The sequence below is a fragment of the Corylus avellana genome, chromosome 11 (assembly GCF_965113065.1).
Source record: "Corylus avellana chromosome 11, dhCorAvel1.hap1.2, whole genome shotgun sequence".
Lineage (NCBI taxonomy): Eukaryota > Viridiplantae > Streptophyta > Magnoliopsida > Fagales > Betulaceae > Corylus > Corylus avellana.
The window spans coordinates 13,219,334-13,245,271 of NC_142500.1; the positions used below are offsets into that span (position 1 = coordinate 13,219,334).

General features: G+C 37.6%; 3 protein-coding genes across 6 annotated transcripts; 2 read left to right on the plus strand and 1 right to left on the minus strand.

Moving 5' to 3' along the window:
- Positions 1-386: 386 nt before the first annotated feature.
- On the plus strand, positions 387-5,147 carry LOC132166095 (Ribosomal protein L18e/L15 superfamily protein). The gene is made up of 4 exons (XM_059576853.2): positions 387-991; positions 3,898-3,981; positions 4,069-4,158; positions 4,668-5,147. The coding sequence occupies exons 1-4, from the start codon at positions 602-604 to the stop codon at positions 4,932-4,934; spliced, it is 831 nt and encodes a 276-aa protein (XP_059432836.2). The 5' UTR covers positions 387-601; the 3' UTR covers positions 4,935-5,147.
- Positions 5,148-7,765: 2,618 nt separating this feature from the next.
- CARA (carbamoyl phosphate synthetase A) lies at positions 7,766-12,668 on the plus strand. Its single transcript, XM_059577160.2, has 10 exons — positions 7,766-8,026; positions 8,183-8,321; positions 10,178-10,266; positions 10,351-10,411; positions 10,497-10,564; positions 10,690-10,818; positions 10,934-11,043; positions 11,139-11,486; positions 11,719-11,884; positions 12,317-12,668. The coding sequence occupies exons 1-10, from the start codon at positions 7,897-7,899 to the stop codon at positions 12,364-12,366; spliced, it is 1,290 nt and encodes a 429-aa protein (XP_059433143.2). The 5' UTR covers positions 7,766-7,896; the 3' UTR covers positions 12,367-12,668.
- A 4,877-nt stretch (positions 12,669-17,545) lies between these two features.
- Positions 17,546-22,782, minus strand: LOC132165946 (2-oxoisovalerate dehydrogenase subunit alpha 2, mitochondrial). Of its 4 annotated transcripts, XM_059576664.2 has the most exons (10): positions 21,424-21,477; positions 21,201-21,223; positions 20,396-20,533; positions 20,113-20,295; positions 19,819-19,976; positions 19,528-19,627; positions 19,104-19,215; positions 18,862-19,001; positions 18,570-18,755; positions 17,546-18,107 (listed from the first exon to the last, which is right to left on the minus strand). In XM_059576664.2, exons 2-10 carry the CDS (start codon positions 21,201-21,203, stop codon positions 17,940-17,942), a joined length of 1,188 nt encoding a protein of 395 aa, XP_059432647.2. In that variant the 5' UTR covers positions 21,204-21,223; positions 21,424-21,477; the 3' UTR covers positions 17,546-17,939. The 4 variants fall into 4 exon arrangements, with proteins under 4 accessions (XP_059432647.2, XP_059432645.2, XP_059432649.2 ...); XM_059576662.2 differs by lacking the exons at positions 21,201-21,223; positions 21,424-21,477 and adding an exon at positions 22,240-22,782; XM_059576666.2 differs by lacking the exon at positions 21,201-21,223 and having other exon boundaries at positions 21,424-21,437.
- Positions 22,783-25,938: the final 3,156 nt, after the last annotated feature.

Consider the following 25,938-nt stretch of genomic DNA (forward strand, 5'->3'; position numbering starts at 1 on the left):
TTGCCACCCCCAAATTAGACAGGTTGGGAGTGGCTAGGCCACCTCCATTAGCTTCAGCCTTTGGGGGAGGCTGATCCTTCCTTGGGGGGTGGATTAGTCACCCTCAGATTTTTAGGTGTGGTCCAGCCACCACTTGGAGTGTTTGAGCCACCATAAATTTATTTATTTATTTTTTTAATCTTTATTTATAATTTTTATTAATTGGGTTGAAAATTTTTGAGTTAAGTTGAAAATTTTTAAGTTGAGTTGAGTTGAGTTTAAAAAATTGCCAAACATGAATTTAGAAAAAATTTGAGTTTGAATTGGAAAATCTTGCTTCCAAAACAAGGCCTAAGTATTTCTCTTTTTAGTATATTTCCATTTCCCCCCTTTCCTAACGAAAACTAATGATACTACGACAAGAGCAAAGACAGTAGCGCACTGGATACCAACCCATCCACAAACTCCTAAAACCCCAGGAAGCTGCTTGGCCATGGCAACACCACCACACCAGTCCACCCGCTCCCAAAAACCCTAGACCCCAAAATGACCACAACCCAAAAGAACCGCTAAATCTCACAGCGACTTTCACCGCAAAAACAAAATTATAATAATAAAAAAAATGTTCAGAAGAAGACTCGCTTCCCTTGTCTCCTCCTCAGTCCTCCTCCCCTTACTCCGCAGCAAACCCATTCCCACACCGCAATCCATACAGTTCCTTCAATGCCCTATCCCTAATTCGAATTTGAAGCCCAATGGGGCTGGGGTTTTGGAAGGGTATAGGGCGTACAGCCTTCTGAGCCTGAACGATCTGAGGGACAAGATGCCGAGAAAGCAGAAGACGAGGAAGGGGCGTGGGATAGGGTCCGGGAAGGGAAAGACAGCCGGGAGGGGTCACAAGGGCCAGAAGGCCAGAGGGTCCGGCAAGCTCGGCTTCGAAGGGGGTCAGACCCCGCTTCGTCGCCGCTTGCCCAAGCGTGGCTTCAATAACCCTTTCAGTCTCACTTTTCAGGTGCATTTTTTTTTCTTGTTTTTTGGTAATGTTTGTTTGGTTGCTAAGAAAATGGAGCCATGTGAAGAAAAATGGAATTATAGACTTGTATCTCAGGCGATATTTAAGTTGAAAGAACGACAAAATATGGTTGCAAGTTAAGTTGAAAATTTGGGTGCTTTTAGTTTTCTTTGGTAGTTTCTGCTTCCTCTTGAAGTGTTGAGATTTGGGAATTGAGTGAACGAGAGGAAAATGAAATGAGTGTTGTTGTTGTTGCTGCTTTTCTTTTTCTTTGTTTTTCCCCCTATATCTGATTACTGTCGCTACTAAGGAACAATGTGAGGTAAAATGTTTGTTATTTTCTAAGCTTCAATTTTTATTTTTATTTACTCTGTGGAGCATTGTGGAAATGATTTATCATTGGATTACTACGTGAATAACTGATTTAAACATGAAAAATAATGAGTGTATATCCAGCTTTTCTTTTTTATAAGTAATGAGTGTATATCCAACTTAGGGCTCATGCTGATTTGAGGTTAATAAACTGTTACGTATTGGTTTAAGAATAGAATAATGCTAAATATTACACCTCCATTCCACTGAATTGATGTAGCAGTGCTATCAGCTCTCGGAATTGAGCTATTCAACTGACACATCAGGCTAGTTGGATGGGGTGTGGTATTTAGCATTATTCTTAAAAATATATGGCATTCTGAGTTTTTTTCTCTGGGGTATCGAAACTCTGAACCGCTACAGATATGCACATGCATGAATTAGATTTCCTCCCAATTGACATTGGTCCATTAACTCCTTATGGCTCTCCTCAAACAGATGATATTATGACTTATGAGATGAGTGATTGGTAAATAAGCAAATTGTCTGTTCAAAACCTGTGTAGTAACCACCTTCAACGTTCTACCTAATTAGTATGTTAATCCAACGTAAGTCCTTACATTCGTTTCCCTTGCCTTGCTCATGGGTATGAGTAAAGAAAGTAAGATTCAGTCTTTTACATCGCGTTTTTTCTCTAAACCGTTATTTCTTGTTCAAAGCAATGGTAAATTTGTCAGGTGTATTAAACTTTTCATTTTAGATTGGTCTCTCTTGCTGCACTAGTTAATAAATGAATCGATCAAATTGAATTTTGGAGGGAAGGAAATGATCGAAACTTTGAGAATCAAGAAAGGACTTTAGAGGAGCTCAAGTCCTTTTTCTTTTGTTCTCTCTTTTCTTGGACAGCTGCTTTTTTAGCTCCCTTAGTTTATTAGCTTTAATGACTTTCTTGTTCTTTTTTCTTCTCCTACTTAGGCGTTCTCTTGTATACTTTCTATGTACTAGGGTTGCGCCCCCTCTGTATTTTTTGATATATACTTCATTACTTATCAAAAAATATATATATATTTCCAAGCCAATGAAGATTTTGAAACTCGTACTGAATATGCAATTTAGTGTATACAGTATATGCTACTCTTACCTTCCTCCCAAAAATTCCCATTCCCAGTACTCATATAGTCACTGAATCCATACTTCTCTCAGTATTAGCATCATCTTTCTAATTGCAATCTTTATTAGTTTTGGAGTTGGTGGGACGTCGGATAGGTTGTTTTGGTAAGCATAAGAACCATGTGATTTGCGAGTGCAATTCTGCTTTGCCTTCTCTGGTGTATTTGGTTTGAGCATGACATTAACATTTCAGGGTGTTGAACTTCTGGCTAAGGTCAAGATGGCGTTCTAATCATTCTGAGTGGATGACATTATTGGGTTGCTTTACCTTTTTCTTCAGTTTGTTATTCTTTAGATTTTATAATTTAAATTTTTATTTGGTTTCTCCAATATACTTCCCATGTACTTGGATTGCCCCCTTTTGCACTTTAAAGTATTCTTACTAAAAATAAAAAATGGTAAAGCAATCATTTTTCATGAGTGGCGTGATGGATGCGATTTCTTGTTAACTACTAGCCCTGTCATTACAGCTTAACATTTGATATCTAAGTAAGGACGATGGGGCAAGTACTGTAGTAGAATGTTGCTCTTGGTGTTTGTTTTTACAGTCGATGCCTTACAAAAGTATGCCTTGGTTATGTCTTTGGCTGGTTGATAAAGTGCTTTTTTAGTGGACCATCAGTTGACCAAACTTTACGTGGATGGCCATTTTAGGAATTGATTCAGTGAAACTGGTGCAGCTTAGTCTTACATGATATGATGGGAATATTAGAATTTGGGTTCTGGACTTTTTCTAAGGTTTCCGAGTTTGCTCCAATATTGCTGCTGGATATTGGGCCATAGAATGAGTCTTATAAGTTGCATGGGATCCAGGACATCGGGCTAGTCATTTAAATCATCTTGAAAATCAATGCTTGTGTAATCGTCTCTATGTTTAAGGAATCTGACATATCTGTAGAGCCTAAGGACCATAACTCGGGAGAGAATACATAGTATAACCTTTTTGCCAACTTCTTAACCTTGCTGCATACTAAAATTTTAACAATATGCTAGCTAGGTGTATCTCTTACATACTTCCTGTCTATATGAATAGTGTCTTTTGCGCTTTTCAATTATATTTTGATTACTTATAAAAAAAATTACGACAATAAGGTGCTGTTGTTCATCTTTACTATGTGTAGAGGCTTAAAAGGTGTCATGTTTATTTTCATTTTTTCATTCCTAATTCGCATCCAGGTCAAATGGGTCATTTGTTGTCTTGGTTTGGATATTGGTATTTTCTTGCAGAATTAATGGCTATGACAGGAAATCTTATTATCAACTTCTCCTCTCTCTCTCTCTCTGTATTTAGGATGGCTTGATCTTTTTGGCCTTTCTAATTGAGAAGAAAGTTCCAATAGCGTTACATACCTTTCTTTCAATTCACTTCCTGAAACTGCTCATGTATAAATGGCATACTCATAAATCTTTATTTTTTCTGGCAGCCAGTAGGGTTGGGAAAAATTGCCAAACTTATAAATGCAGGGAAGATAGATTCTTCTGAATTAATTTCAATGAAAACACTCAAGGTAGAGTGACTTCCTTCTCTAGTTTCCCAAATTTGAACGATTTCCTTCATTCACTTTGGCTCATTCTAGCTATAACTATTACAATAGGATACAGGAGCAATAGGGAAGCAGATAAAAGATGGAGTAAGATTGATGGGACGTGGTTCTGAACAAATCAAGTGGCCAATTCATCTGGAGGTAAATCTTTATTTTTGGGCTTTCTGCTTTATGTGCTGACTCTGAAATTATATAGCCAAGGAATCATTCTTGATTCTCTCTTCCTTTTTCTTTCATTTAATTTTTTGCTTCACTGTAACAACTGTTGTTGCTTTTCTTGGCTGGATGATGATAATATTGGCCTGATGGGGTGAAAGTGCCTCCTCATGCATGTTCTTAGATTATGATGCTATATGGGTTACTCTCACGGTTTCGGTTCAGGTGGTTTCATCGTATTCTCATTGGTTCTGGAAAATTATCTGTCAAATTATTATTCTCATAATTCTCTTTGTCAAAACGTGAAGGGCTAGCTAATCTTATTTTTTGGCTGACTGGTCTCTTAAATTAACCTTTTGGGGTTTATCAGTGCATCCTTTCGTGTGCTAGTTTATCAAGAAAGTGTCCAAGACAATTAGTTTTGAAGTAAACACTAATGTATTTTATCTCAATATTTTCAATCACATGTTCAGACTCATATATGAAGTTGGCAGGTTTCAAGGGTGACGGTTAGGGCAAGGGAAGCAGTTGAAGCTGCTGGAGGGTCTGTCAGAAGAGTGTATTACAACAAATTGGGCTTCCGAGCACTGCTCACGCCTGAGTGGTTTGAAAAGAAGGGCAGGTTGTTGCCAAAAGCAGCTAGGCCTCCCCCGAAGCAAAGGGATAAAGTTGATAGCATTGGCCGATTGCCTGCCCCAACCAAACCTATACCATTTTCGGTTGATGAAACAGAGGCACCCTCCTCTACTTCATCTGCTTAATAAAACAACAAAGCGGTTTGTTGGCTCATTTTTAAGAATTTGTATTTTGATGAGGAAATTATGTAAGAAGATTTTGTTTCTTGTAAGAGGCAGTTCTTTTCAATATGCTTTTCATAAGCTAGTTTTCTGTGCTTGGAAACAAAATGCTAATTGACTAGCAGGCAAAATGCTTTTGAGCGATCAACAAAGAGAGCAAAGGCTTGTTACTTGTTATTTGTCCATCTCATTTCAAGCTCTTTCCAGTGTCCTGACTGTTTTGTTGATCACTGGGTGATGGGGTCTGTATACATTTGTGTCCTTGGTTTCTTAATTAACTGAAACTGATTTGATAAATGGAAAGTTTAACCAATTTTCTCAGGCAGGGTGGTAGTAGCTAGGGCTGGGAATTTTTGAAATGACCCTTGAATCTTGGTTGAGGCGTTTTCATCCGTTTAATTAAATGTGTCGGGTTATAGTTAATATACATAATCTTATATACATCTCGACATGACTTAAATTTGACATGTGACATTAGAGCTATTTTTGACACGACCTTTGAACCAGTCATGAATCACATATGAAATTAGCAAGTTATGGTTGAGAGGTTTGATTTGTTTAATTAAATTAGTTAAGTTGTAATTGACTTATGTAGTTTTATACTTATATTTCAACACAATTTGAACCAAACACATGAAGTTGCTGCACCTGGCTTCAACTTGGAAAATGGTCCTCTCCATTTCACTTGAAGAGGAGTCCTGATTAGCAGCACGCGTCGTGCGTGGCACGCCCATGCACGACAGTGCAAATTTTTTTTTTTTTTTTTTTTTTGTTAAAATTTTTTTTTTTTTGCACGTGGCGTGCCATGCACGCCGCGTGCTATATTACATTACCCGAAGAGGAGAGGAGATATAGATAAAAAAAAAATGACAATTTTACCCCTCTAAAAAAAAAACTAACCGGAGGCTATCCATTTTATTTGAAAGGGAAAAGATTTTATTCCCTTCAACTTACCATTTAGAAATCAACGTTGATGGTTAAAACATGGTTTTTTATATTAAATGATATCGTTTTCAGATTAAAGTTTTGAATGTACATTTTGAATCTTCAGGATGATTTTGACTTCTACAGACCCTTGGTGTGCATCAGGGTGGATTTGAATTTGACTCAACATCACACTGGCGCGATTAATATTAAAAGTTTCTCTTGTTTTTCTTAAGTTCTTCTAAGAATGATGTGGCTATTAAATTCACCATTGGAGTTGTGATCGATCATTATTAGATTTTGATCAAATGGTGAATTTAATAGCTACATCATTCTTGGAGGGATTCAAGAAAAACATAAGAGGGACTTGTAAAATTACTCTACTGGGCCATCATATGGTTGGGAATTATTGCTATAATAATTGCCGGAAGAGCCAAAAACACAAGAGTTGAAGAAAAAAAGAAAAAGAAGAAAGGATCGAAAGTGTTTGATTGGATTGAAATTAAACTTTTGGATATGCGAAGAGGCAGATGACTTCTATGATAGTTTTGATTGAATGGCTCTCCAATGTGCCTTAAAGCTACAAAGGGAAAACGATCACTTTATTTTATTTTTTGTTTGTTTGTTTGCTTTCTGAGCAAAGGGAAAACAATGCTTATCCAAATCCATCATGATTCATGAAGGTTATCGACTTGCATCTTATTTTAATCCTATTTCCTATCCACATGGACCACATCTCATTGTCATCTACTGAAGCATGATCTCGCCAATGACACTTGCTGTTTTCTTTCCCCTTTTAAAAGATTATTCATTTCTTTGAAATTTGTTCCCTTGTAAATATTGTCCAAATTCCTTCTCCATTACAAGAATCCCATGCCTTTCCATGATCTTTGTTTTCTCATGGGATTGAGTTACACACTACCAAAAAAGCTAAAATAGTAACACTTGGAAAGTGACATTTAAACTTAAAAAACGTCACTATTGATGTAGTGCTGTTTGCATAGCGACATTTGGCAAATGCCCTTAAACATAGTAACTAGATTCAAAATTGGAGATATTTGAACAATAAAAAATGTCACTACAAGGCGACATTTAAGCCCAAACGTCACCTTCTGGAAGGCGACATTTAACCAGCCAATTTGGCAACAACAAATGCTTGAAGATTATTATCTCTCTTAGAAACCTGAGCGGCGGACCCAGGAAAAAAAGAAAACAACATGAAAAGAACTACCACCTTATTGTTAATGTTCCTCCCAAACTACCAATTGTGTTGATATCTTTTCTAAACTACTAAAAAAATACCAATGTTTCCCCTAATGACAAAAATAAAATTTATAAATTTTTTTTTTAAAACAAATTCTTAAAAATTTTAAAAAATAAATAAAAACTAAAAAGAAAAAAAAAAAAAGCGAGCCATCACTTGGTTTTATTTTTTTATTTTTTATTTTTTAATTTTAGTTGTAGTTTTTTGGCCACCCCGTTTTTTAATAAAAAAAATATTAGAATTATTATTTTTAAACAAAACAAAGATACTATTGTACATATTAGAGTTTATAATGATATTTTTATCTTATTGAAAAACTTTTAGAGTTATTTTTATATTTTTCCTAGTTTTGGGAGATGTTTTAATACATATTTGTTTGATAATTTGGAGAGGATATTGATATAATTATGAAGGATATAATTTTCTTTTTCTTTTATGAGAAAAAAATAGAAAGAAAGTACACATAAAATAGTTTCAGAACTGTAGGGAATATTGAGCTTGAGAAGGTCCGTCAGGCGTCAAGACAGTGCATGATCAACTAGGCTGCCACGCGTCTCCATCAAACGTACGAAGTAATAGGCTAGAAAAAAAAAAAAAAAAAAAAAAATTTCCTTCGAAAAGTGGCTCTTTTATGCAAGCTTCCCTGCCATGGAGCACGCTTATAAATAATTCCGCCTCAGACACCGAAGCTCTGAAAAACCTAACTCAAAAGTCAACTGCCGCGCTCTGTCTGAGAGAATGGGCACCAAAGCAATGGAGTTGGCGGTGAGTAACCCACTGTGCTGCTTCGCCTCAAGGATTCCGCCTGATCGTTCCCTAAAAGTTAGAGCTTTCACGGTCAGATGCTCCTCCCCCGGTGCCGCCCTAGGTAGCCCTAGCTTTTCCCTCTAGCTCAATTTTCCATTTTATCTGTTTTGGGTAATTCATAATTATTTGGGAAAAATATTATTTCCATTCTTTCCTTTATTTTGTCCAAAGCTGATTTTTTTCAAAGAAAACTAAAATTGCATGTGAATCACTCCAGCCTTAGGTTTGGCGGAAAGACCATGGAAGGCTTGGGATGCAAGACTTGTGCTTGAAGATGGTTCAATCTGGAAGGCCAAATCATTTGGTGCTACAGGAACACAAGTTGGTGAAGTGGTTTTCAATACATCTTTGACAGGGTGAGCTGATTTGTCAATACATTTTTTGCATAAAGATAAATGGTGATTTTCGTGTCTTTTGTTTAACATTCCTCGTTCAATGGCAAAAGGGTTGGGGAGGTTACAAAGATATTTTTTTTGTGGGGAGGCGCTGGGGGTGAATTTTATCAGCGCTTGGTAGATTGGAAGATGGTTTGTTTTCCTATTAAGGCCAATTTTTTGTTGGGTATTTAGTCGCCGTGGTTTGGGGTGGAACAACATTTTTGGAGGCAGGTTATTTTTGTGAAATATGTGTAAGGCTTGGGGTTAATGGACTTTTGAAGAGGTGAGAAGGTCTTATGAAATGAGTTTGTGGAACTGCATTAGTGGTGTGTGGGATTGTTTTTCCCGGTTTGTTCATCTTAAGGTGGGGGGGATGGTAGTAATGTGTGGTTCTGTTACAATATCTGGCGTGGTGATATTGCATTGAAGGATAGATTTGCAGAATTATTCTAGTAACTGTGGATAAGGGATTTTCGTTAGTCACAATCGTGAATATCTGGTGAAAGGGAGCTCGACATCAGAATATATTACATTTCTTGACATTGGGAGATGGGAAGCTTGATCAGTTGATATTTTTCTTGGAACCATTGTATTCTAGTCTTCCATTGCATGAGGGTAACATAGAATGTGTTGGTGGCTTTCTAAGAACAGTAGGCTCAAAGGTTCATGCCTTCTACGAGGTACTTAGAGTTCTATAGCAGTTGAATTACCTTGAAAGAATATTTGGTGTGTAAAGATGCCGAGAAAAGTAGCATAACTTACAAAAGGGAAAATATTATTGTCGATAGATATTATGTGTAAGAATTGTGCTGAGACAGTAGATCATCTCCTCTAACATAATGTTGTGATAAGAGAATTGTGGTTTTCAGCCTTGTCGTTATTTGGAGTACACTGGGTGATGCAGTGGCCTGTGATAGCAATGCTTGTAAGTTGGAAAGGTATGATTTTGGGGTTAGTGCCCATGGGTCTCTGAACTCCGGTGGCCTGTGATGGAAATGTTTGTAAGTTGGAAAGGTATGATTTTGGGGTTAGTGCCTGTGGGTCTCTGAACTCGGGTGGCCTAGGTTTGAATCCCTCAGGTCGTGCAAATTTGGCTCTCTTTAAACTTATCAAAAAATGATTTTGGGGTTATTGCCTCTTTGCATTTTGTGGACAATCCTGTGAGAAAGGATCTATCTTACTTTGAACAACGTAGAGCTGAATGGGAACTTGCTTAAAACTCTATTCTTAAATATGATTTATCAAAAAAAAAAAAAAAAAACACTATTCTTAAATATGATTGACTACAAGCATTAGGAAGTACAAATTGCAACTCTTTTTTCTGGATTTCATTGCTTTTTGAAATTTTTGATTTAAATTTGCCGAGACAAGGTGTTATAATCATTCTCCCTATAAATTCTTTTATCTTGTAATACAAAATTTTATTACTTATTTAAAAAGTTGGAATGCATAAACACTAATATAAATTATGAAATATGCACATGTGAATGTCTAGTAATGTCTATAGTTGACGGCTGCAAACTAATGAAGAGTCATTCTTGATTGATTTTTAATCAGTGTTATAATTATTTGAATTGCCTATGTTTTGATGGCAAATGAAAAGGCATGTTTTCTTCACGCTTAGAGGTTTCTTCAAGAAGTGCAGGCTCTTCTTACTTTAACTGCAGTTGCTTTTGGATCAAGAAGCACTTTTCTTTTGGCGCTATATGCTTAAATTGCGCCTAGACACACTTTTAGCAATAACAAGAGAACTTCAATGAAGGTTTATGAGTTGAGAAGTTGAGCAGGACCGTACATACAGTATGATTTATGGTTGCTATGCATATATATTGCAGGTATCAAGAGATTCTTACAGACCCTAGTTATGCTGGCCAGTTTGTCCTGATGACAAACCCACATATTGGCAACACTGGCGTAAATTTAGGTGAGTGAAATTTGTAATTTAAGTTGCGAACTCTAATTTCTTGGAGACTACTTGAAAATCTAATCATGATGCCTCTCATGTCAGATGATGAGGAATCAAAGCAATGTTTCCTTGCTGGTCTAGTCATTAGAAGTTTAAGTATCAGGTATGCGTCAATTATGCTGCTTTTGGAACTTTGATGTTGGCAACTTTGCTGAGTGATCTGTGCTCACTTAAAATATTGTTGCCAGTACTTCAAATTGGAGATGTGCAGAAACACTTGGTGATTATTTAGCAGAAAGGAACATCATGGGGATTTGTAAGCTATTCAACATAGCATGAATTATTTAGTCACTTTGGAGATTCAATAAGATGGATTATTGAGCTTCGTCTGTCACTTCTGAGCTTCCTTTATTTTGTTGATGCTGTTCTGTTGTCCTACAGATGATGTTGACACTCGTGCAATCACCCGTAGATTGAGGCAAGATGGCAGCCTTATCGGTGTTTTGAGCACAGAAGAGTCAAAAGCAGATGAGGAACTATTAGACTTGTCCCGCTCATGGGACATTGTTGGTAAGAATTTCATGCAGTCATTTAAAGGGTTTGCAAATACTGCGGAAAATTTTGAGTCCATAGTTTTCTTGCCGAAGATTTTAAGTTCTTAGTTTTCTTGGTATAAACTTTGCAGGTGTTGATTTAATAAGTGGTGTTTCATGCCAGACCCCTTTTGAATGGATTGATAAAACGAAGTCAGATTGGGACTTTAACTCCAACCAGAGAGATGGACAAACTTTTCATGTAAAAGTTATTTAAGATTCGTCCAAAGCACTATATCTTTTCTTATGATTTGACAATTCACTCATATCTCTATTTTGTGTATGTATAAAATGAAGGTTGTCGCATATGATTTTGGGATCAAGCATAATATACTTAGGCGGTTGGCATCCTACGGCTGTAAGATTACGGTTGTCCCTTCAACTTGGCCAGCTTCAGAGACTCTAAAGATGAAGCCAGATGGGGTTCTTTTCAGCAATGGCCCTGGAGATCCTTCTGCTGTTCCATATGCCGTAGAAACAGTGAAACAAATATTGGGAAAGGCTCCTGTTTTTGGAATTTGCATGGGTCATCAATTGCTTGGCCAGGCATTAGGTGGTAAAACCTTCAAAATGAAGTTTGGTCACCATGGAGGAAATCATCCAGTTCGTAATCTTCGTAATGGGCATGTTGAGATTAGTGCTCAGGTGTGTTAATTTTCTCAGACTTTATCTATTAACTTGGTTTGTATTTGTTTTTTCCATTGAGCTTTTCTATAGGGGACGGTTAAAATTATTTAGTAGGCACATTTATTTTCTCTGCTAATATATTTGCAACTTTTAACTGTGAATTTAAAGCTAGTTAAATTAACGCGAGAATTTGTAAATTATAGGTTTTCTTTATGGGATTGTTTTACAACAAAAATTTATAATGTGGCAGAATCACAACTATGCTGTTGACCCTGCATCACTTCCAAAGGGTGTGGAAGTAACTCATGTCAATCTTAATGATGGAAGCTGTGCTGGTCTTGCCTTCCCTGCACGAAACATCATGTCTCTTCAATACCACCCTGAAGCATCCCCAGGACCTCACGATTCCGATAATGGTAACGGAAGTTTTTTCTTTCTACATTTTTCAGCAGCTATAGAATCAATTTTCACTAATTTGAAGGTGCTCTCATAAATTATATTAGATAATTCCTTGATATCTGTTCTACTATAAGGTCGAGATGAGAGCTCGTTGTTGGGAAGTCTTCTTTTATGTTTCTTTTTGGAGAATTGCTACATGTATGTCAAAGTTTACTCCTTTATGTGGCAGTGGGAATCACCATTGAATTTTGGACGGATTAATCTATATTTTGATATAAGCATATGATATATTAATGATGATTTTCACTATCACATAGGGGAGTAAACACTTGAAACTATATGTAGTATTTCTCTTCTTTCTGGTCTCTGTTATTTTCAATAACCATGTGCATACATATAGTATGAGGTTACTCCCATCACAATATTGACACAAGGTATTATTGCTACAGCTTTTGGGGAATTCATCGAGCTGATGAAGAGAGCAAAACAAAATGCTTAAGCACAATCTGCACCAAAATACATGTAGTATGAGCTTGTGAGAGTTCAAAAGGTGGAAGTTAATGGATGTCAGCCACTGTTCATGAAGCCACATAGGGCATTTTATGTGGAGGAGGCTAGTGCTGTGTCCTCAACTTTGTTTATGAATATGGAATGGGCAAAATAATTGAGCATTTGCTAAAGTTGAACAATCATTAGGCATGCCATGTTTTGGGCTAAAGATGGTGGCCGATATGAAACTTCCTGTTGGCTTGGTTGCATGTGGTAAATTACTAGTTGAGTACTCCCAATCATTTGGCTCCATTGCTTTCTCCGATTCAATACATAGTAATTAGGGAACCTCTTGTGTTTTTTCTTTGTCATTTTGACTTTTAAGATTTAAATTTTCAATTTAATAGAGCCGGGACTTGAGTTTTATTTATTTTAAACTCGAAATTTCCCTTAATGCTAAATAATAGAAATTACATTTATGTGAAAATATTATTATTATCTTTAGATAAATACAATTGTAAAAAAGAAAGCGGTGGTAGTTAGCGGTCACCACATTAAAGGAGTGGCTCGTGCTTGAGCCAACCCTATGAGGGGGTGGTTATTATTTCATAATGCTGACGTGATAGTTTCGATCGATATTTGAATTTTTTTTAACAATGATTGATTACTGGTTTAAGAGTTGGTTGTGACTGGTACTGTGGGATAAAAATGTAGGTTTTAATATTACTCTTTTTAGAAATATTTTTTATTTGATGGAGATAATTATATTTCTACGACCATTTCTGTTATCTATGTAATGGAAAAGACGAAGATCTCAAATTTAAAATAGATTTAAATTCAGAAAACTAGAGTTCAAATTGTAACATCACTGAAGTTTATACATCTAACTAAATGCAAAATAGGTTTACATATGCAAATTGTAACACAACTGAAGTTTATACATCTAACTAATTTGAAAAAAAAAAAAACAAAAACACTAAGGCTTCGTTTACTTCGACGTAAAATGGTTTTTAGAAAATGATTTCCATATTTTACGGTGTTTACTTCGACATAAAATAGTGGTCAACGGAAAATATTTTTCTTTTGACCAAAAATTCTTCTTTAATTTTCGGAAAATGGTTTGAAACCGTAAACCATTTTCCGACTATGAGCATCTTATTCTTAAATCGATGGACTTTGCCAAGACTCGCCCAAAACTTCGCTGGGACTTGACCGGGACCCGCTCGGGACCTGCCCGGGACTCCCTCGGGACCTGCCCGGGACCTGCTAGGGACCCCGGCGGGACCTGCCCGAGACTTACCCAGGACCTAACCGGGACTTGCCCGGGACCCTCCCGGGACTTGACTGGGACCTGCCCGGGACCTGATCAAGACCTGCCCAAGACTTGACCGGGACCCGACCAGGACCTGACTGGGACCCGCTCGGGACTTGACCGGGACCCGCCTGGGACCTACTCAGGACTTGACCGAGACCTGCCCAAGACTTGACCGAGACCCACCCAGGACTTGATCGAGACCTGCCCGGGACTTGCCTAGGACCTCGGCAGGACTTGCCCTAGACTTGACAGGGATTTGCCCAGGACCCGCCCAGGACCTAACCGGGACTTGCCCGAGACCCGCCCAGGATCTGACCGGGACCCTCCCGGGACTTGACCTGGACCCGCCCAGGACCTGCCCAGGACCCGCCTGGGACTTGCCCGAGACTTGACCGAGACTCGCCCGGGACCTGATTGGGACTTGCCGGGGACTTGCCCGGGACCTGCCCTGGACTTGACCGAGACCTGCCCGGGACTTGCTTGGGACCTCGCCAGACCCGCCCGAGAGTTGACCAGACCTACCTAAGACCCGCTAGGGACTTACCTGGGCGAGTCCCGTCGGGGTCACGGTCAAGTCCCGGGCGGGTTCCGGTGGGGTCCCGGGTAAGTCTCGGGAGGGTCCCGGGCACGTCCCAGGCGAGTCCCAATCAAGTCTCAATGGGGTCCCGGTCAAGTCCAGGTCAAGTCCTGGGTGGGTCCCGGGCGGGTCCCGGGCAAGTCCCGGGTGGGTCCCGATCAAGTCTTGGGCGAGTCCCGGCAAGGTCCCGGGCGGGTCCCAGTCAAGTCCCAAGTAGGTCCTAGCGAGGTCTCGGACAAGTCCCGGTTAAGTTCCGGCGAGATCCCGAGCAGGTCCCTGCGGGGTCTCAAACAAGTCTCGTGCAGGTCTCAGCGAGGACCTTATTGGAAAATATATATATATATAAAAAAAGATATTAAAAAAAAAAATTATTTTCCGTGTGAAAGGTAAACGCCGTAAAATGTTTTCGACGGAAAATATTTTCAGGGAAAATGACTTTTCTGAAAATATTTTACGAAGAAAATCATTTTACATCGAAATAAACGGAGCCTAAATTGAAAACATAAACCTAGTAGCTTTCAAGCATTGAATTGCTACTTGATCATTTTCCGCTCCAGATAAAATGGCAATTATCCCTAAAAATGTAATATTATGAATAAAATGGAAACTTATCATATGAGATTAACCATAGAAAGCATGATGTGATATAGCACCTTTCCTAATTATTTAAGGTGTGATAGTTTTAAAATCCAATAAATTCCTTTTGTCTATGGTTTCCATATAGCTTCAGCAAGTGAATCACTCTGATAGTTTTGGTTACATGATTATTCTTCTAAGTTTTAGGGACGTAACTATGAATTTAACTCAAAAGAGATTGGACCGCAGTGAGGGGGTGTTTAGGGATATGCATGTCTATTGTGCTTTTCTAACATGTATGTTTAGTGACACCTACACTTGTTGGACGATGATCCTCTCTATTTCATAATCAAAATTTAAAGTTAGTGTATTCAACGGTGTATATGAAGTCAATATTGACACATCTGTTAAAAGAATTGAAATAATGTGAAATCATGTACACTATTTGATGCATAAACTTTAAATCATGTTCATTAAATGGATACTATCCATTCCATTTGAAATTGAGATGATCCTTGTTTTTGCTAGATCGTAGGCAAGGCCCAAGATGCTCAACTAGCAGTACAAGAAGTCTCAAAATCAGATCTACCTCCCTCAAAGTTATCTTAGTCTTTCACTATCCATTGTAGGATCTTTTTCACTATTCCTACCCCGAGTAATGTTATTTAGTACACTGTTATATAACTGTCATACAACTTGATGATGCAACAGTGAAAATCAGCTATTTGATATAATGATATGCATTTGTAAAAAAAAAAAAAAAAAAAAAAAAAAATAATATTGAAGAGTTGATTTTTATTGATACATTATTCTAGTTATATAACGGCTGTGTAATAGCATTAATAGTAGCATCACCAAAATAACCTAAAGTACATTTTTCTCTATTTTAACTACCCACTTTAAGTACCACTAGTAGCCTCACTATTTTATTTAAATATTATTTTTTTAAAAATTTATTTATTCTTTTTCTAACTATATTAGAGGAGAGAAACGGAAAAGAAAAAAGGAGAGAAATCATTTTTTATTGAGTTGGTGAGCGAACAACACTCACTATTAAGTACTGTTCAATCACCAATTTTTTTTTTTTTTCCTATCAAATTGTTGAGGCTGAAAATGAGAATTTTAAGCATTTTCACCAAATTAACTCACCAAAATAACCAAAAAAAAATAGTTTTGATGAGACTGCTACTAGTGCTCTAGGAGTATACTAAATAGTGTTACTTTTCCAACCTTTACTTGTTGGACGTAGGACAAGGGCACAGGAGCACAAATTACTTCCACTGATCACGCCGAAGCATTCTCAGCTTCTCTAGTCCAGAAAGGATTCACCTTCATAATTTTTGTTTCTTCTTTGTATTCTATTTTACATAGAAAAAAGACTAACACCCACATTTTTACTCCATATTTGTAAGGAAAATATCGTTGTGTTGGCTTTGGCGTAAATGTTATACCAGGGATGGAGCCAAATTGTTTTATTGAAATGGCCAAAGCATAAACGAAAAATATATTAAAATAGAAGATTTAAAGCATTTTGGGAACAAATGATGATAGTTAAAGAGAATAAATGTAGTTAGCCTTTTTATTTTTCTTCCCATACACTCCCAATATCTCTCTCTCTCTCTCTCTCTCTCTCTCTCTCCCTTTTCCTTTCCTCTCAAGCAACCACCATAGCCATAGTGGTTAACCTTGCCCTTCATACCCACCTCCACCATAAAACTCAAGAGCCATAGATATGGTCAGTTGAGAGAAGACAGAGAAAGAAAGGGGAGAGAAGAGAGAAGAGAGAGAAACTAGAAGGGTATAACTAGAAAAAAAAAAAAAAGAAATCCATTTGAAAAATTGATAGAAATGGGTCTTGGATTGAAAATGAACCATAAATCCGAGTTTAATGTCAAAAAATTAGAAACTCTGGGCTAGAGGAAATGAGACAAATAACACTGCAAAAATACATACACATGGCAAGAAATTGGACAAATATGTGAATTGGTCCTCTCAATAAGGCCGCATAAAGCAATTATAGAAGAAAAATAGACACAGATTAAGGCGAACCTATTTGAACCCTTACTAACAAACTGCAACAACCATCAGAAGGAAGCTGAAACAGTAAACACATGGTGGTTTTGAAAAAACTAGATCTAAAAACCCCAATCAATTCCAAGGAGTATAGGCACATCATGGTGGTAGACTAGAGGAGGCGAGGAGGCGGGGTGAAGGCTGAGTGCGGATTATGGAGAAGGTCGGATCTACTGATCTGAACAGAAGCACAACAGAAAAAAAGAAAAAAAAGAAAACCGAAAAGAGAAGGAAGGAGATCAGAGAGGGAAGAAGAGGGGAGGAGGAAAGAAAAAGAGTCCATCACTCCTCTCCCAAAGGCCTCACAAGGTGGAAAGAGCTTTTACGCTTACAGAAGGGGGAGCTTCTCTCTTTAGAAAAAGAGAGAAGCCGGTTCGATTCACAAACTCAAGTCTTAAAATCCAAATGATGATGTTTCCTTAAAAATTATCTAGCACTCTATCCATGCAACGAAAATTAATGAATAGTTCAAACAATATGTAGTAAAGGAAACTATTGTCTTCTGCATCTTTGAGCAATTTGCCTGGCTAGCTTCCTGAGCTGCCTAGTACAGACTACGGACTCCACGACTCAAACAGGACATTGAGAGTGTAGCAGGAAGAGATTCTACAGCACACTCAACCCCTTCTGCATAAATAGACAACCACGTGCACATAACCAAACTCTGTCTAAATATATTTCAAAAGAGGAGGGAGGGCCATGGCCAATACTGGCACTCCCCTCCCTTCGTCTCTGAATGTTAACACTCAGAGATTCTACTATGACTAGTGATAATTATGTCATTCACATTAAATAAAAAGGAGAATGATACTAGTACCAATGCATTGGATGAACAAGGCAGAGTCGTATGAGTTGGAGGTGAAACCAAGTTGTGCAACGGTGCCACTGAACTTGGAAAACCAAACTTGTGGAGCTTGTTTAAGCCTGTAGAGTGCTTGACAAAGGCGCAAACCTTTAGGTTAATAGAAAAACAGATGCTAGAAAACAAGTCCAAGCTTTTATGAATGAACTTAGCTGCCTATACATGCACATTTATATTAATCTAAAGAGAAACATCGGGTGGGTAATACTGTGGGTTCCTTCTAACAGTCTCTCCCAGCAATTTCTCCTGCTCGCAAAGATTTGATGGGGGAACATCATAAACATCCATGAAAAGCTCGGCAAGTGGGGGTTTCTCAATTTTTTCTGCCACTTGAATTGCATGTAATAGCTGTATGAAAAGTATCGTGCGTTAGAAGCTTGCAAAAAAATGTATTACACAATTTAACAGTGGTCCCCAAGACCAGGAGTTGCTGACTGTAATGTAATTTTTTGTTCTGGGTTGTAACTGTAATGGCTTATGAACTTTGAGAACACAAGTTATAAAGCTTTTTTTTTTCCTTCTCTCTTTTTCATTATCCTTATATTTTCTTTATTTTTTTCTTTTCCTTTTTAATTGAACAGTAATTCTAACACTTTGCTTTAAATCTCAAACAGAACACTTCTGTTTTGACCACCACAATACTCACTCCTAGCTTCTTAGGTAAATCAAGCGTTTGCTGCTTCCTTCCTATAGGTACCACTTGCTGATAAAAATTTCTAATTTGAGAAGGCATGAGAAACTAAAAATGATGGTGAGTCTCAAAAAAGTTGTGGTCCTTGAAATGTCGTCTAAAGACACTATAATTTTTACCTGCTCCCTCACATTGTTTCTTAGCTCTGACTCAGCCTCACTGCACCACCAACCATTGCTTTCAATCCATTTTCTAAATCTAGCTACTGGGTCTCGTGCCGATCTCCACCATTCAATCTCATCAACTGGACGGTACTTGGTGGAATCATCGGAAGTGGAGTGATGCCCCACACGATATGTAAGGGCCTGTCAACAAAACAGATAGAACTGAACATCAGAATGTGAGATATCTAGTTTTAGGATTAAACCTTTTAGAGGTCCTATGAATCGACAAAAATGATAATTAATTTACCTCAATCAAGATTGGCCTGTGTTCACTAATTGCCATTTCACGTGCAGCATGAACCGCACTATAAATGGCCAGAGCATCATTACCATCTACTCGAATGCTTCGAACTCCATAACCACAGCCTCTAACAACAACACCGTCACCTGCCGATGAAAGAATACCACAAACAGATTAGTATCTGGATTTAAAAAGATTCTCTAATGGAATTTCAAGGTATAAGAGGGCACAATGAGAGGGAAGAGTACTTCGGAACTGGTCTGAAGTAGGGGTACTAATGGCCCAGCCATTGTTCCGGCAGAAAAATATAGCCGGGACCTCCATAACAGCCGCAAAATTCAAAGCAGCATGGAAATCTCCCTGAAGTTATTTGATGTAACCACAAAATAAACAATCAAAAGCCAGAGTCAGTGAACTCATAGGTCCCCTGGACAGCTAATAAGGTCATGGCCTTGAGAGCAGTGTCTATTCTTTGATCTTCTAGAATGAAGTCATGGCAAAAATATTTGAAATCATTACCTAGAATAAGGTGTCAAAGCCAAAATTGATTACAGTAGGCAGATAAAAAGAATTGCCTGATAAATGCAATTGCTTCATTTATTATACTGTCCAAACTGCCCAGTCATAAAGAAAAAAGGTTTCTCTTAAGTTATATGGTAATAACATCTTCACCTCGCTTGAGCCACCATCACCAAAATAAGTGATTACACATGCGTTTCTTCTGTCCATCTTCAAAGAATATGCAGCACCCACTGCATGGGGAAGTTGTGTACTGCAAAATAGAAGGAAATTCAATTCATGGCTGTCAATTTCTTCATAAATAGTGTAGAAGGGTTCTAAGTGAACAAGAGCAGAGCTGCATACATGGTTGGAGCGGCCATCCCCCTCCTCCCCTCCAATCATGAATTTCTAGCTCTGCCCCAGTTCGTGAAAAAACAACCATGTATACGGTTTATATCTTACGCAATCGTTGCTGATACAGTGAAGTAGTTGAGCTTGTTAGACCCATAATGGATAGGCATCTGCCTGCCTTTTCCATAATCAGCTTTGTTTCCAAAACACTGGTTTGCAAATTCTTGTAGTGTGAAACCACGCCATAATAGAACCCCTGGTTCCCTATACTGCATGGCATAAGAATTTTTCTTCTTGCATCATTCTCAATGCAACTCATGTCTAGGGGAATGGAAATTCTGATGAATATATGCCAATTAGAAGAATAGTGAAAGAAGTACGTATGTCTATGTATGTGCTTGTAACCTGAGGGAAGACAAGGTCATCAGTGGTGAGTGCTGCTGCCGATGCAATGTTAATAGCCTCTTCTCCAATTGTGGTTGCATAAAAGGAAATTCTTCCTTGCCTTTGTGCTTCATAGAAAACAGCATCCATGGTTTGCAGCGTAACCATGTCAGTGTACATTTTTACAGCAATTTCCTCACTGACCTATTAGCACATAAAAGTCTTGTTTTGGATTTATTTTGACAGAGAAAAGTGTGAAGAGAATAGAATGACTTCATTAGGAGAATATGTAAAGGTGGAATACCTTTTTAAAATTGCTGCACATAATCAGCTGCCCATCATTATCAAGGACCCGGTAGCATTGTGCCCTCTCCTCAGGGGATTCAGATATGAACCTCATCTCAGGAGTGAGCACAACCTTTCCTCCTGGTAAATCTAAGACCTGCCACAAAAGGGACCTTCAATGAGTACAGATATAAGAAGACACAAACTCATGAAACACACACCAACCCACCCATTCACGGACACACACACACACAAGTGTAATTTAGACCAAGGAAAGAAAAATAAAAGAAAAAAAAAATGCATGATTTGATTGTCTGTACATTTGAGGGTACTTTCCAAAGCAACTTCAGAAAAAACTTCTGCTGCCTTGCTGAGTATCTTGTGAAGTCTGTTCTAAATTTTGACCTTCCTTGATAAAATATTGTAAACTATGATACTTGGGCCAGCCATCTATACCCATATTCAGCATTCCCAATTGCCACTTATTTAATTCTAATGAACAGCAAGTGGTACAGCTCTCACTTGATAATCATTCCAAGAATGTTCACAAAGAAAATTAAATAGCTACATGCTCTCCCTTCAAATATTACAGCAATTATGGCAATGATTAGTAGTCATTCTTTATCCATTTTCTTCCAGAAAGACTCAAATTTACATGCACATCAAATAATAATATGAACTTTTGTCATGCCATGGCACAAGTCTGTCAAGTGAACAAGAAAATTTCAATTTCATAACACACTCCTACTTTTACGGAATGATTTCACAATGAAATTAGTATACAATATATTTTTACTAGCATTGAAAATTCACTTTGCACTCACCATAAAGACAGCTTTCTTGAACCCTGAGACCGATAGTGATGGAAGCCCAACGCAGGAGAAATGAAGAAGTCAAGTTAACAAACATTATCTTTGCGTTTCCAAAAGTGAATATGATAGAAGGTTATCTTTTACCTAGACATTAACATTATTTTTTGGGGGGAAGTAATGAACCCCACATTTAGAAAAATGATAAAGATAGCCCTGTCAAGGGAACATAGCTTACAATGATAGGCTTGATCAGAAAGGTGTGCTCCAGCTCAACTAATAATAGTGGCGATTATGCCACTGAAGAACATACAATCAGGAGCAAATTTTAGTTGTGAATAATTTAATAAAGCACAACTGATTAAATAAAAAATTCTCAGAAGTTACAGAAAATATAGTTTCATATACTTCAAACATAACCAGTGATGTTGTGTTCCTCCAATTCATGAGCTAAACCTAAGGCAATCTTTTTAGCCAAAGAGTGAGCCCAAGACATTCCTTTGGATATAAATTTTAATCAGGAACTTTTAGTGAAGCTTACTAAATAATAAACAGAAGCATAAATGATGATCAAAATGCAACCCCACTATTGCAAGGATTAGGGGATTCTCTATTTGGATTCTCTTCTCTCGATTTCAAATGAAATAGACATTATCAGGATTTTAAATTAGGATATCAAAAAGTATTTGAAATGAAATGGATATTATCAGAATTTAAAATTAGTGCATCAAATAGTATTCCCATTAAACTCTCTATTTTTTAGTTAAAATTTGGCTAAAAAACTTACATTTTTAGGCTTAGCTAGCAACTTTTAAAAGCAACACACAATAAACCCTCTAAATCTTACCCTATTCTATTTAAATATAATTTTTATTCTATCTTTATTCTTTTATATTCTCAAAAGCACCCATGTGGAGAGAAAGAGGAAAAGGGAGAAATGAATATAAAAATTAGATAGAATCACATGTTAGAGCTTATAAAAGACTGACCCTGAGTCACCCCAAAAACAAATAAATAAATTTTAAAAATATAAAAGTTCGCATGCAGGATGTACCTGATTATGATCAACATTATCGAGAGAACAGAATTGTTTTTCAGCTTTGACAGACTTGAAACGACGAGCGGAGAAAAGGGTCGCTGACATTCGGAAATTTGCATCTGGGTCTCTGAAATTTTGAGCATTGCGAGTTGGAAATGGAGGTTTTTGAGGATGAGTTAAAGAACTCAAACAAGAATCTTGTTTGATCATGCTCAGCAGACCCATTTTGGATTTGAGACAATGGATACTAATTCTTGATGTTTTTAGACAGAGAGCCATTAAGGGAAGGCTCAAGGAGACTGGTGTTTTCAAAGAGAAGAAACAGAATTGAAAATGGGGAGAAAAGGAAACACAGAGAGAGAGAGTTTTGTCTGTTTGTTAGTATAGGTAGGGGAAAAGGAATGCTACATAACATAAGGGTTGGTTTGGCTGGTGCGGAGTGCGGCCTATGGAAAGGTGTACTTAACTAGTTGACACTTCGATCAGAACGACGAACGAGAACGACAAGTGCCATAGCATCGCACTCCCCAATGAAGACAGAAGTTTCAGTGATGCGTATTTTACTGTGACAAATGCTAGGCTTATAAAAGTTTTAACTATATATATATATATATATAACACATATAGTTAAATAAGGAACTCTTTTCGATCTTTGATTCAAAGAGAGAATGGGAGATCCCTAAATAACAAAAAACTGAAATAGGGGTGGGCTTCTTGACAATAAACTCAAAATGAACAAAAATACGTACAAACAGTAAGAAATGGTACAAACAAGTGTCTTTGTCCTCTCAATAGGGTCACATAAAGCGGTTCCATAAGTAAAAAGAGTACAAATTAAGGCAAACATATTTGAATTCCCACTTGAAAATAACAACAAACACTAAAAGGAGGCTGAAGTGATAAAAGCATTGTTAGATCCCGAATTAAGGACGGTAGAAAAGAGAGGTATCAACACAGTTCTAGTTACAAAAATCTCCCCTAAAAGATCAAACCACATCCAAGCTGGGCGACAACAAAATAAAACCAGCAATTAACAAACAAAGTTGTGAAGGCTACTATGGTGTTGCGGTGTTACCTTTTGTTGGGTTTTGACATCGTTATGGTTGTCGGTAGGCTCTATTGTTGCCTCAGTGGTTGTCGTCGGTGAAGTCCGGTTGCCGCTGGCGAATCTCTAGTTGGATTCGAAGCAGAAGAACGGTGTTTGTTTACAGGCACACACTATCCCTTATCTGGAGTAAGGATATCCCCGGGGTCTAATCCAATTCCCGCCTTGGTCAGGTATACGAGTGGATGAAGACTAGACTTTGGAAGTCCTACTTTGACAAAGTAGGCTAATTCTACCTTTACTTGGATTTACATGCCTATATAAAGGATTCTTGTGTAAGTATATGTAACGCTGCCAAATCTGGCCTTGACCAGTCTGGTAGGTTATTGGCAATTACTCCAGTTTAGCTAATGCGTAGTAATGTGAAATAAATTTGAGAAGTCTATTTATCATTAAAGGAACAAGTATAATCCTTAATACATTGACACAATGCAACTAATAATAACTTCAGCAAACCTGACAACAGTGTGAAGATCTTTCTTAAGCAAAGTCCCTGGTGGCAACCGTGCCACTCCTTGGTTCTAGAAACAGGTTTCTTACAAGATGTAATAACCGCATAAGTTTAAAGACTTAGTAAGTAAACCCCATAATTGCGTACGACATGAGCCAGTTATCATTAAGCAAGAATAAATATGCAGTTTTGGTAAACATTTGAAAGATGTGTTGTCTTTGTTAATACACCATAAAAGTATGGTTTGGTTGGTAAAAGATGGTGTACTTCTAGTGGCAATCGCCTAAGTATTTTTAATGCAGGAAAATAATGTTATTATAGGTTATAACTATCATATACGGCCTACCTGAGATATTATCCATTCTCAGTAGGGTTGGTGCTGTCCCGAGAGACCTGTAATACAATGCTGGTGCCCCTACCATTGTACACTACCGTCCATAACACTAGCAGCACGACCGAGTCCGACCTCAGGTAGCCCATGCTACTAATGATGTACGTCCTATAGTGACCCGCCCATTAAGGCTGCGCCGGTTACAAAATAACCATATATCACATCCATACATGTTTGACCATAGAATCAAGTCTATATAGTAAGCTTATGGCCATTATACCGCGCGTACCGGTGTATCATGTCATACAATGCATCTTATCAACCAGTTATTAAAGCAGTTACCAAGATGTACAAAATATAGGCATGCTCATATCATACGCGTACTCAATCAGCTAACATATTGCACGTTTTTAAGAAAAGTGATCATAAGTGTTTACTTACCTCATGCGCTCGCTTGAGTCCTCCGACATCACGAATCCCTGGTATAACGAAATGTGACCCATTGTTATAAGCAGTACTAGGGAAGTCTACGAGGTTCCATTTAATGAAAAGAGTTGTTAACCCTAGTATCACATATTTGGGCTAAAGGGCGATTGCCTTGCTCTCTGGGCGAGTGTTTGGCCAGAGAGTTAAGACTCTTAGCCAGAAACCCCTGTAATGCTCCGTAGAAATCAATTAACTGACAATTGACCCCATGGTTTGTCTCCCAGCCTTATCCCTCTATAGACAAAACTCAGGGATCTTAACCTCTCCTAAACGAGAGAATACAATGGAAAACTTTAACTACATGAATAAAAAGCAATTCTAAATGCCATAATTAAAATCACCAGAGTAAAGATAAGCACCATAACATAGATAGATCTTCCAAAATGTACTGGTCATAGACTAGTCATCAAAGTGTATTACAACCATAATTGTTTGGAAATAAGATAACAGAATCAACTCCCAATCTTAATAAGTGCTAGCATGATATCAATCTCAATCATCTCCGCCTAAATGGTTCCTCCATCGTCCCACATGGACTTCAGCCATACCAAGTCCATATCCTCAAAAATGACCTGGATCAGGTCTTGGGCAACCACCATTATTCTATCGGAAGGCATCCTCCTCTACGCTAGCTAAACCGCACAATTACACATAATGGATGGGAAAAAATAAAGGGGTAAGTCCAAAGACTTAGGAATAATAATGCACACAATACTCATGCCATTTAGTGATTAACATCGTTTGGTAAAGTATGTAACATTTTAGCTATGACAATTATCCATAAATGCAATATAGATATAATACATGATATAATCATGAGAATCAGTAATAGTTCAATAGTATAGTTTACCCGATATATTACCATTTTTAGCAGGGTTGGCACTATCCCGAGGTATAATACCCCGAAATTTATACCCTAGAATAAAGGTGATCTTAATATCAAGGATAAGGAGGATTTATAATTTTATTAAGATTTATATGGAGTTAGGTAAATAGACTTAATGTGAAAGATGATGGAGATTGCTAGTTAGAAATTTAGTGGGTTATTGAAAGAAAAGTCACATTATTTTGGACGCCGAAATTCAATAAGTGACCTTAAACAAAACTGTTTTAATAACTTGTATATTGATGAGAAAAGAAGATTTTAAAAGTAATTTCATGATTTTTGGACACTTGTAGAAGGAGTTATAAATTTTAGAAGATGCAAGTGTCAAAACAGGAATTTCAGTCAAGCAGAGGCACATATTTTCGAGGGATTTTTGAGGTACCAAAAAGTTATGGGTTGCTATGAATTTTGGATATGTTGTGAGTCTTTGAATGAGAAAAATTTAAAACCAAATT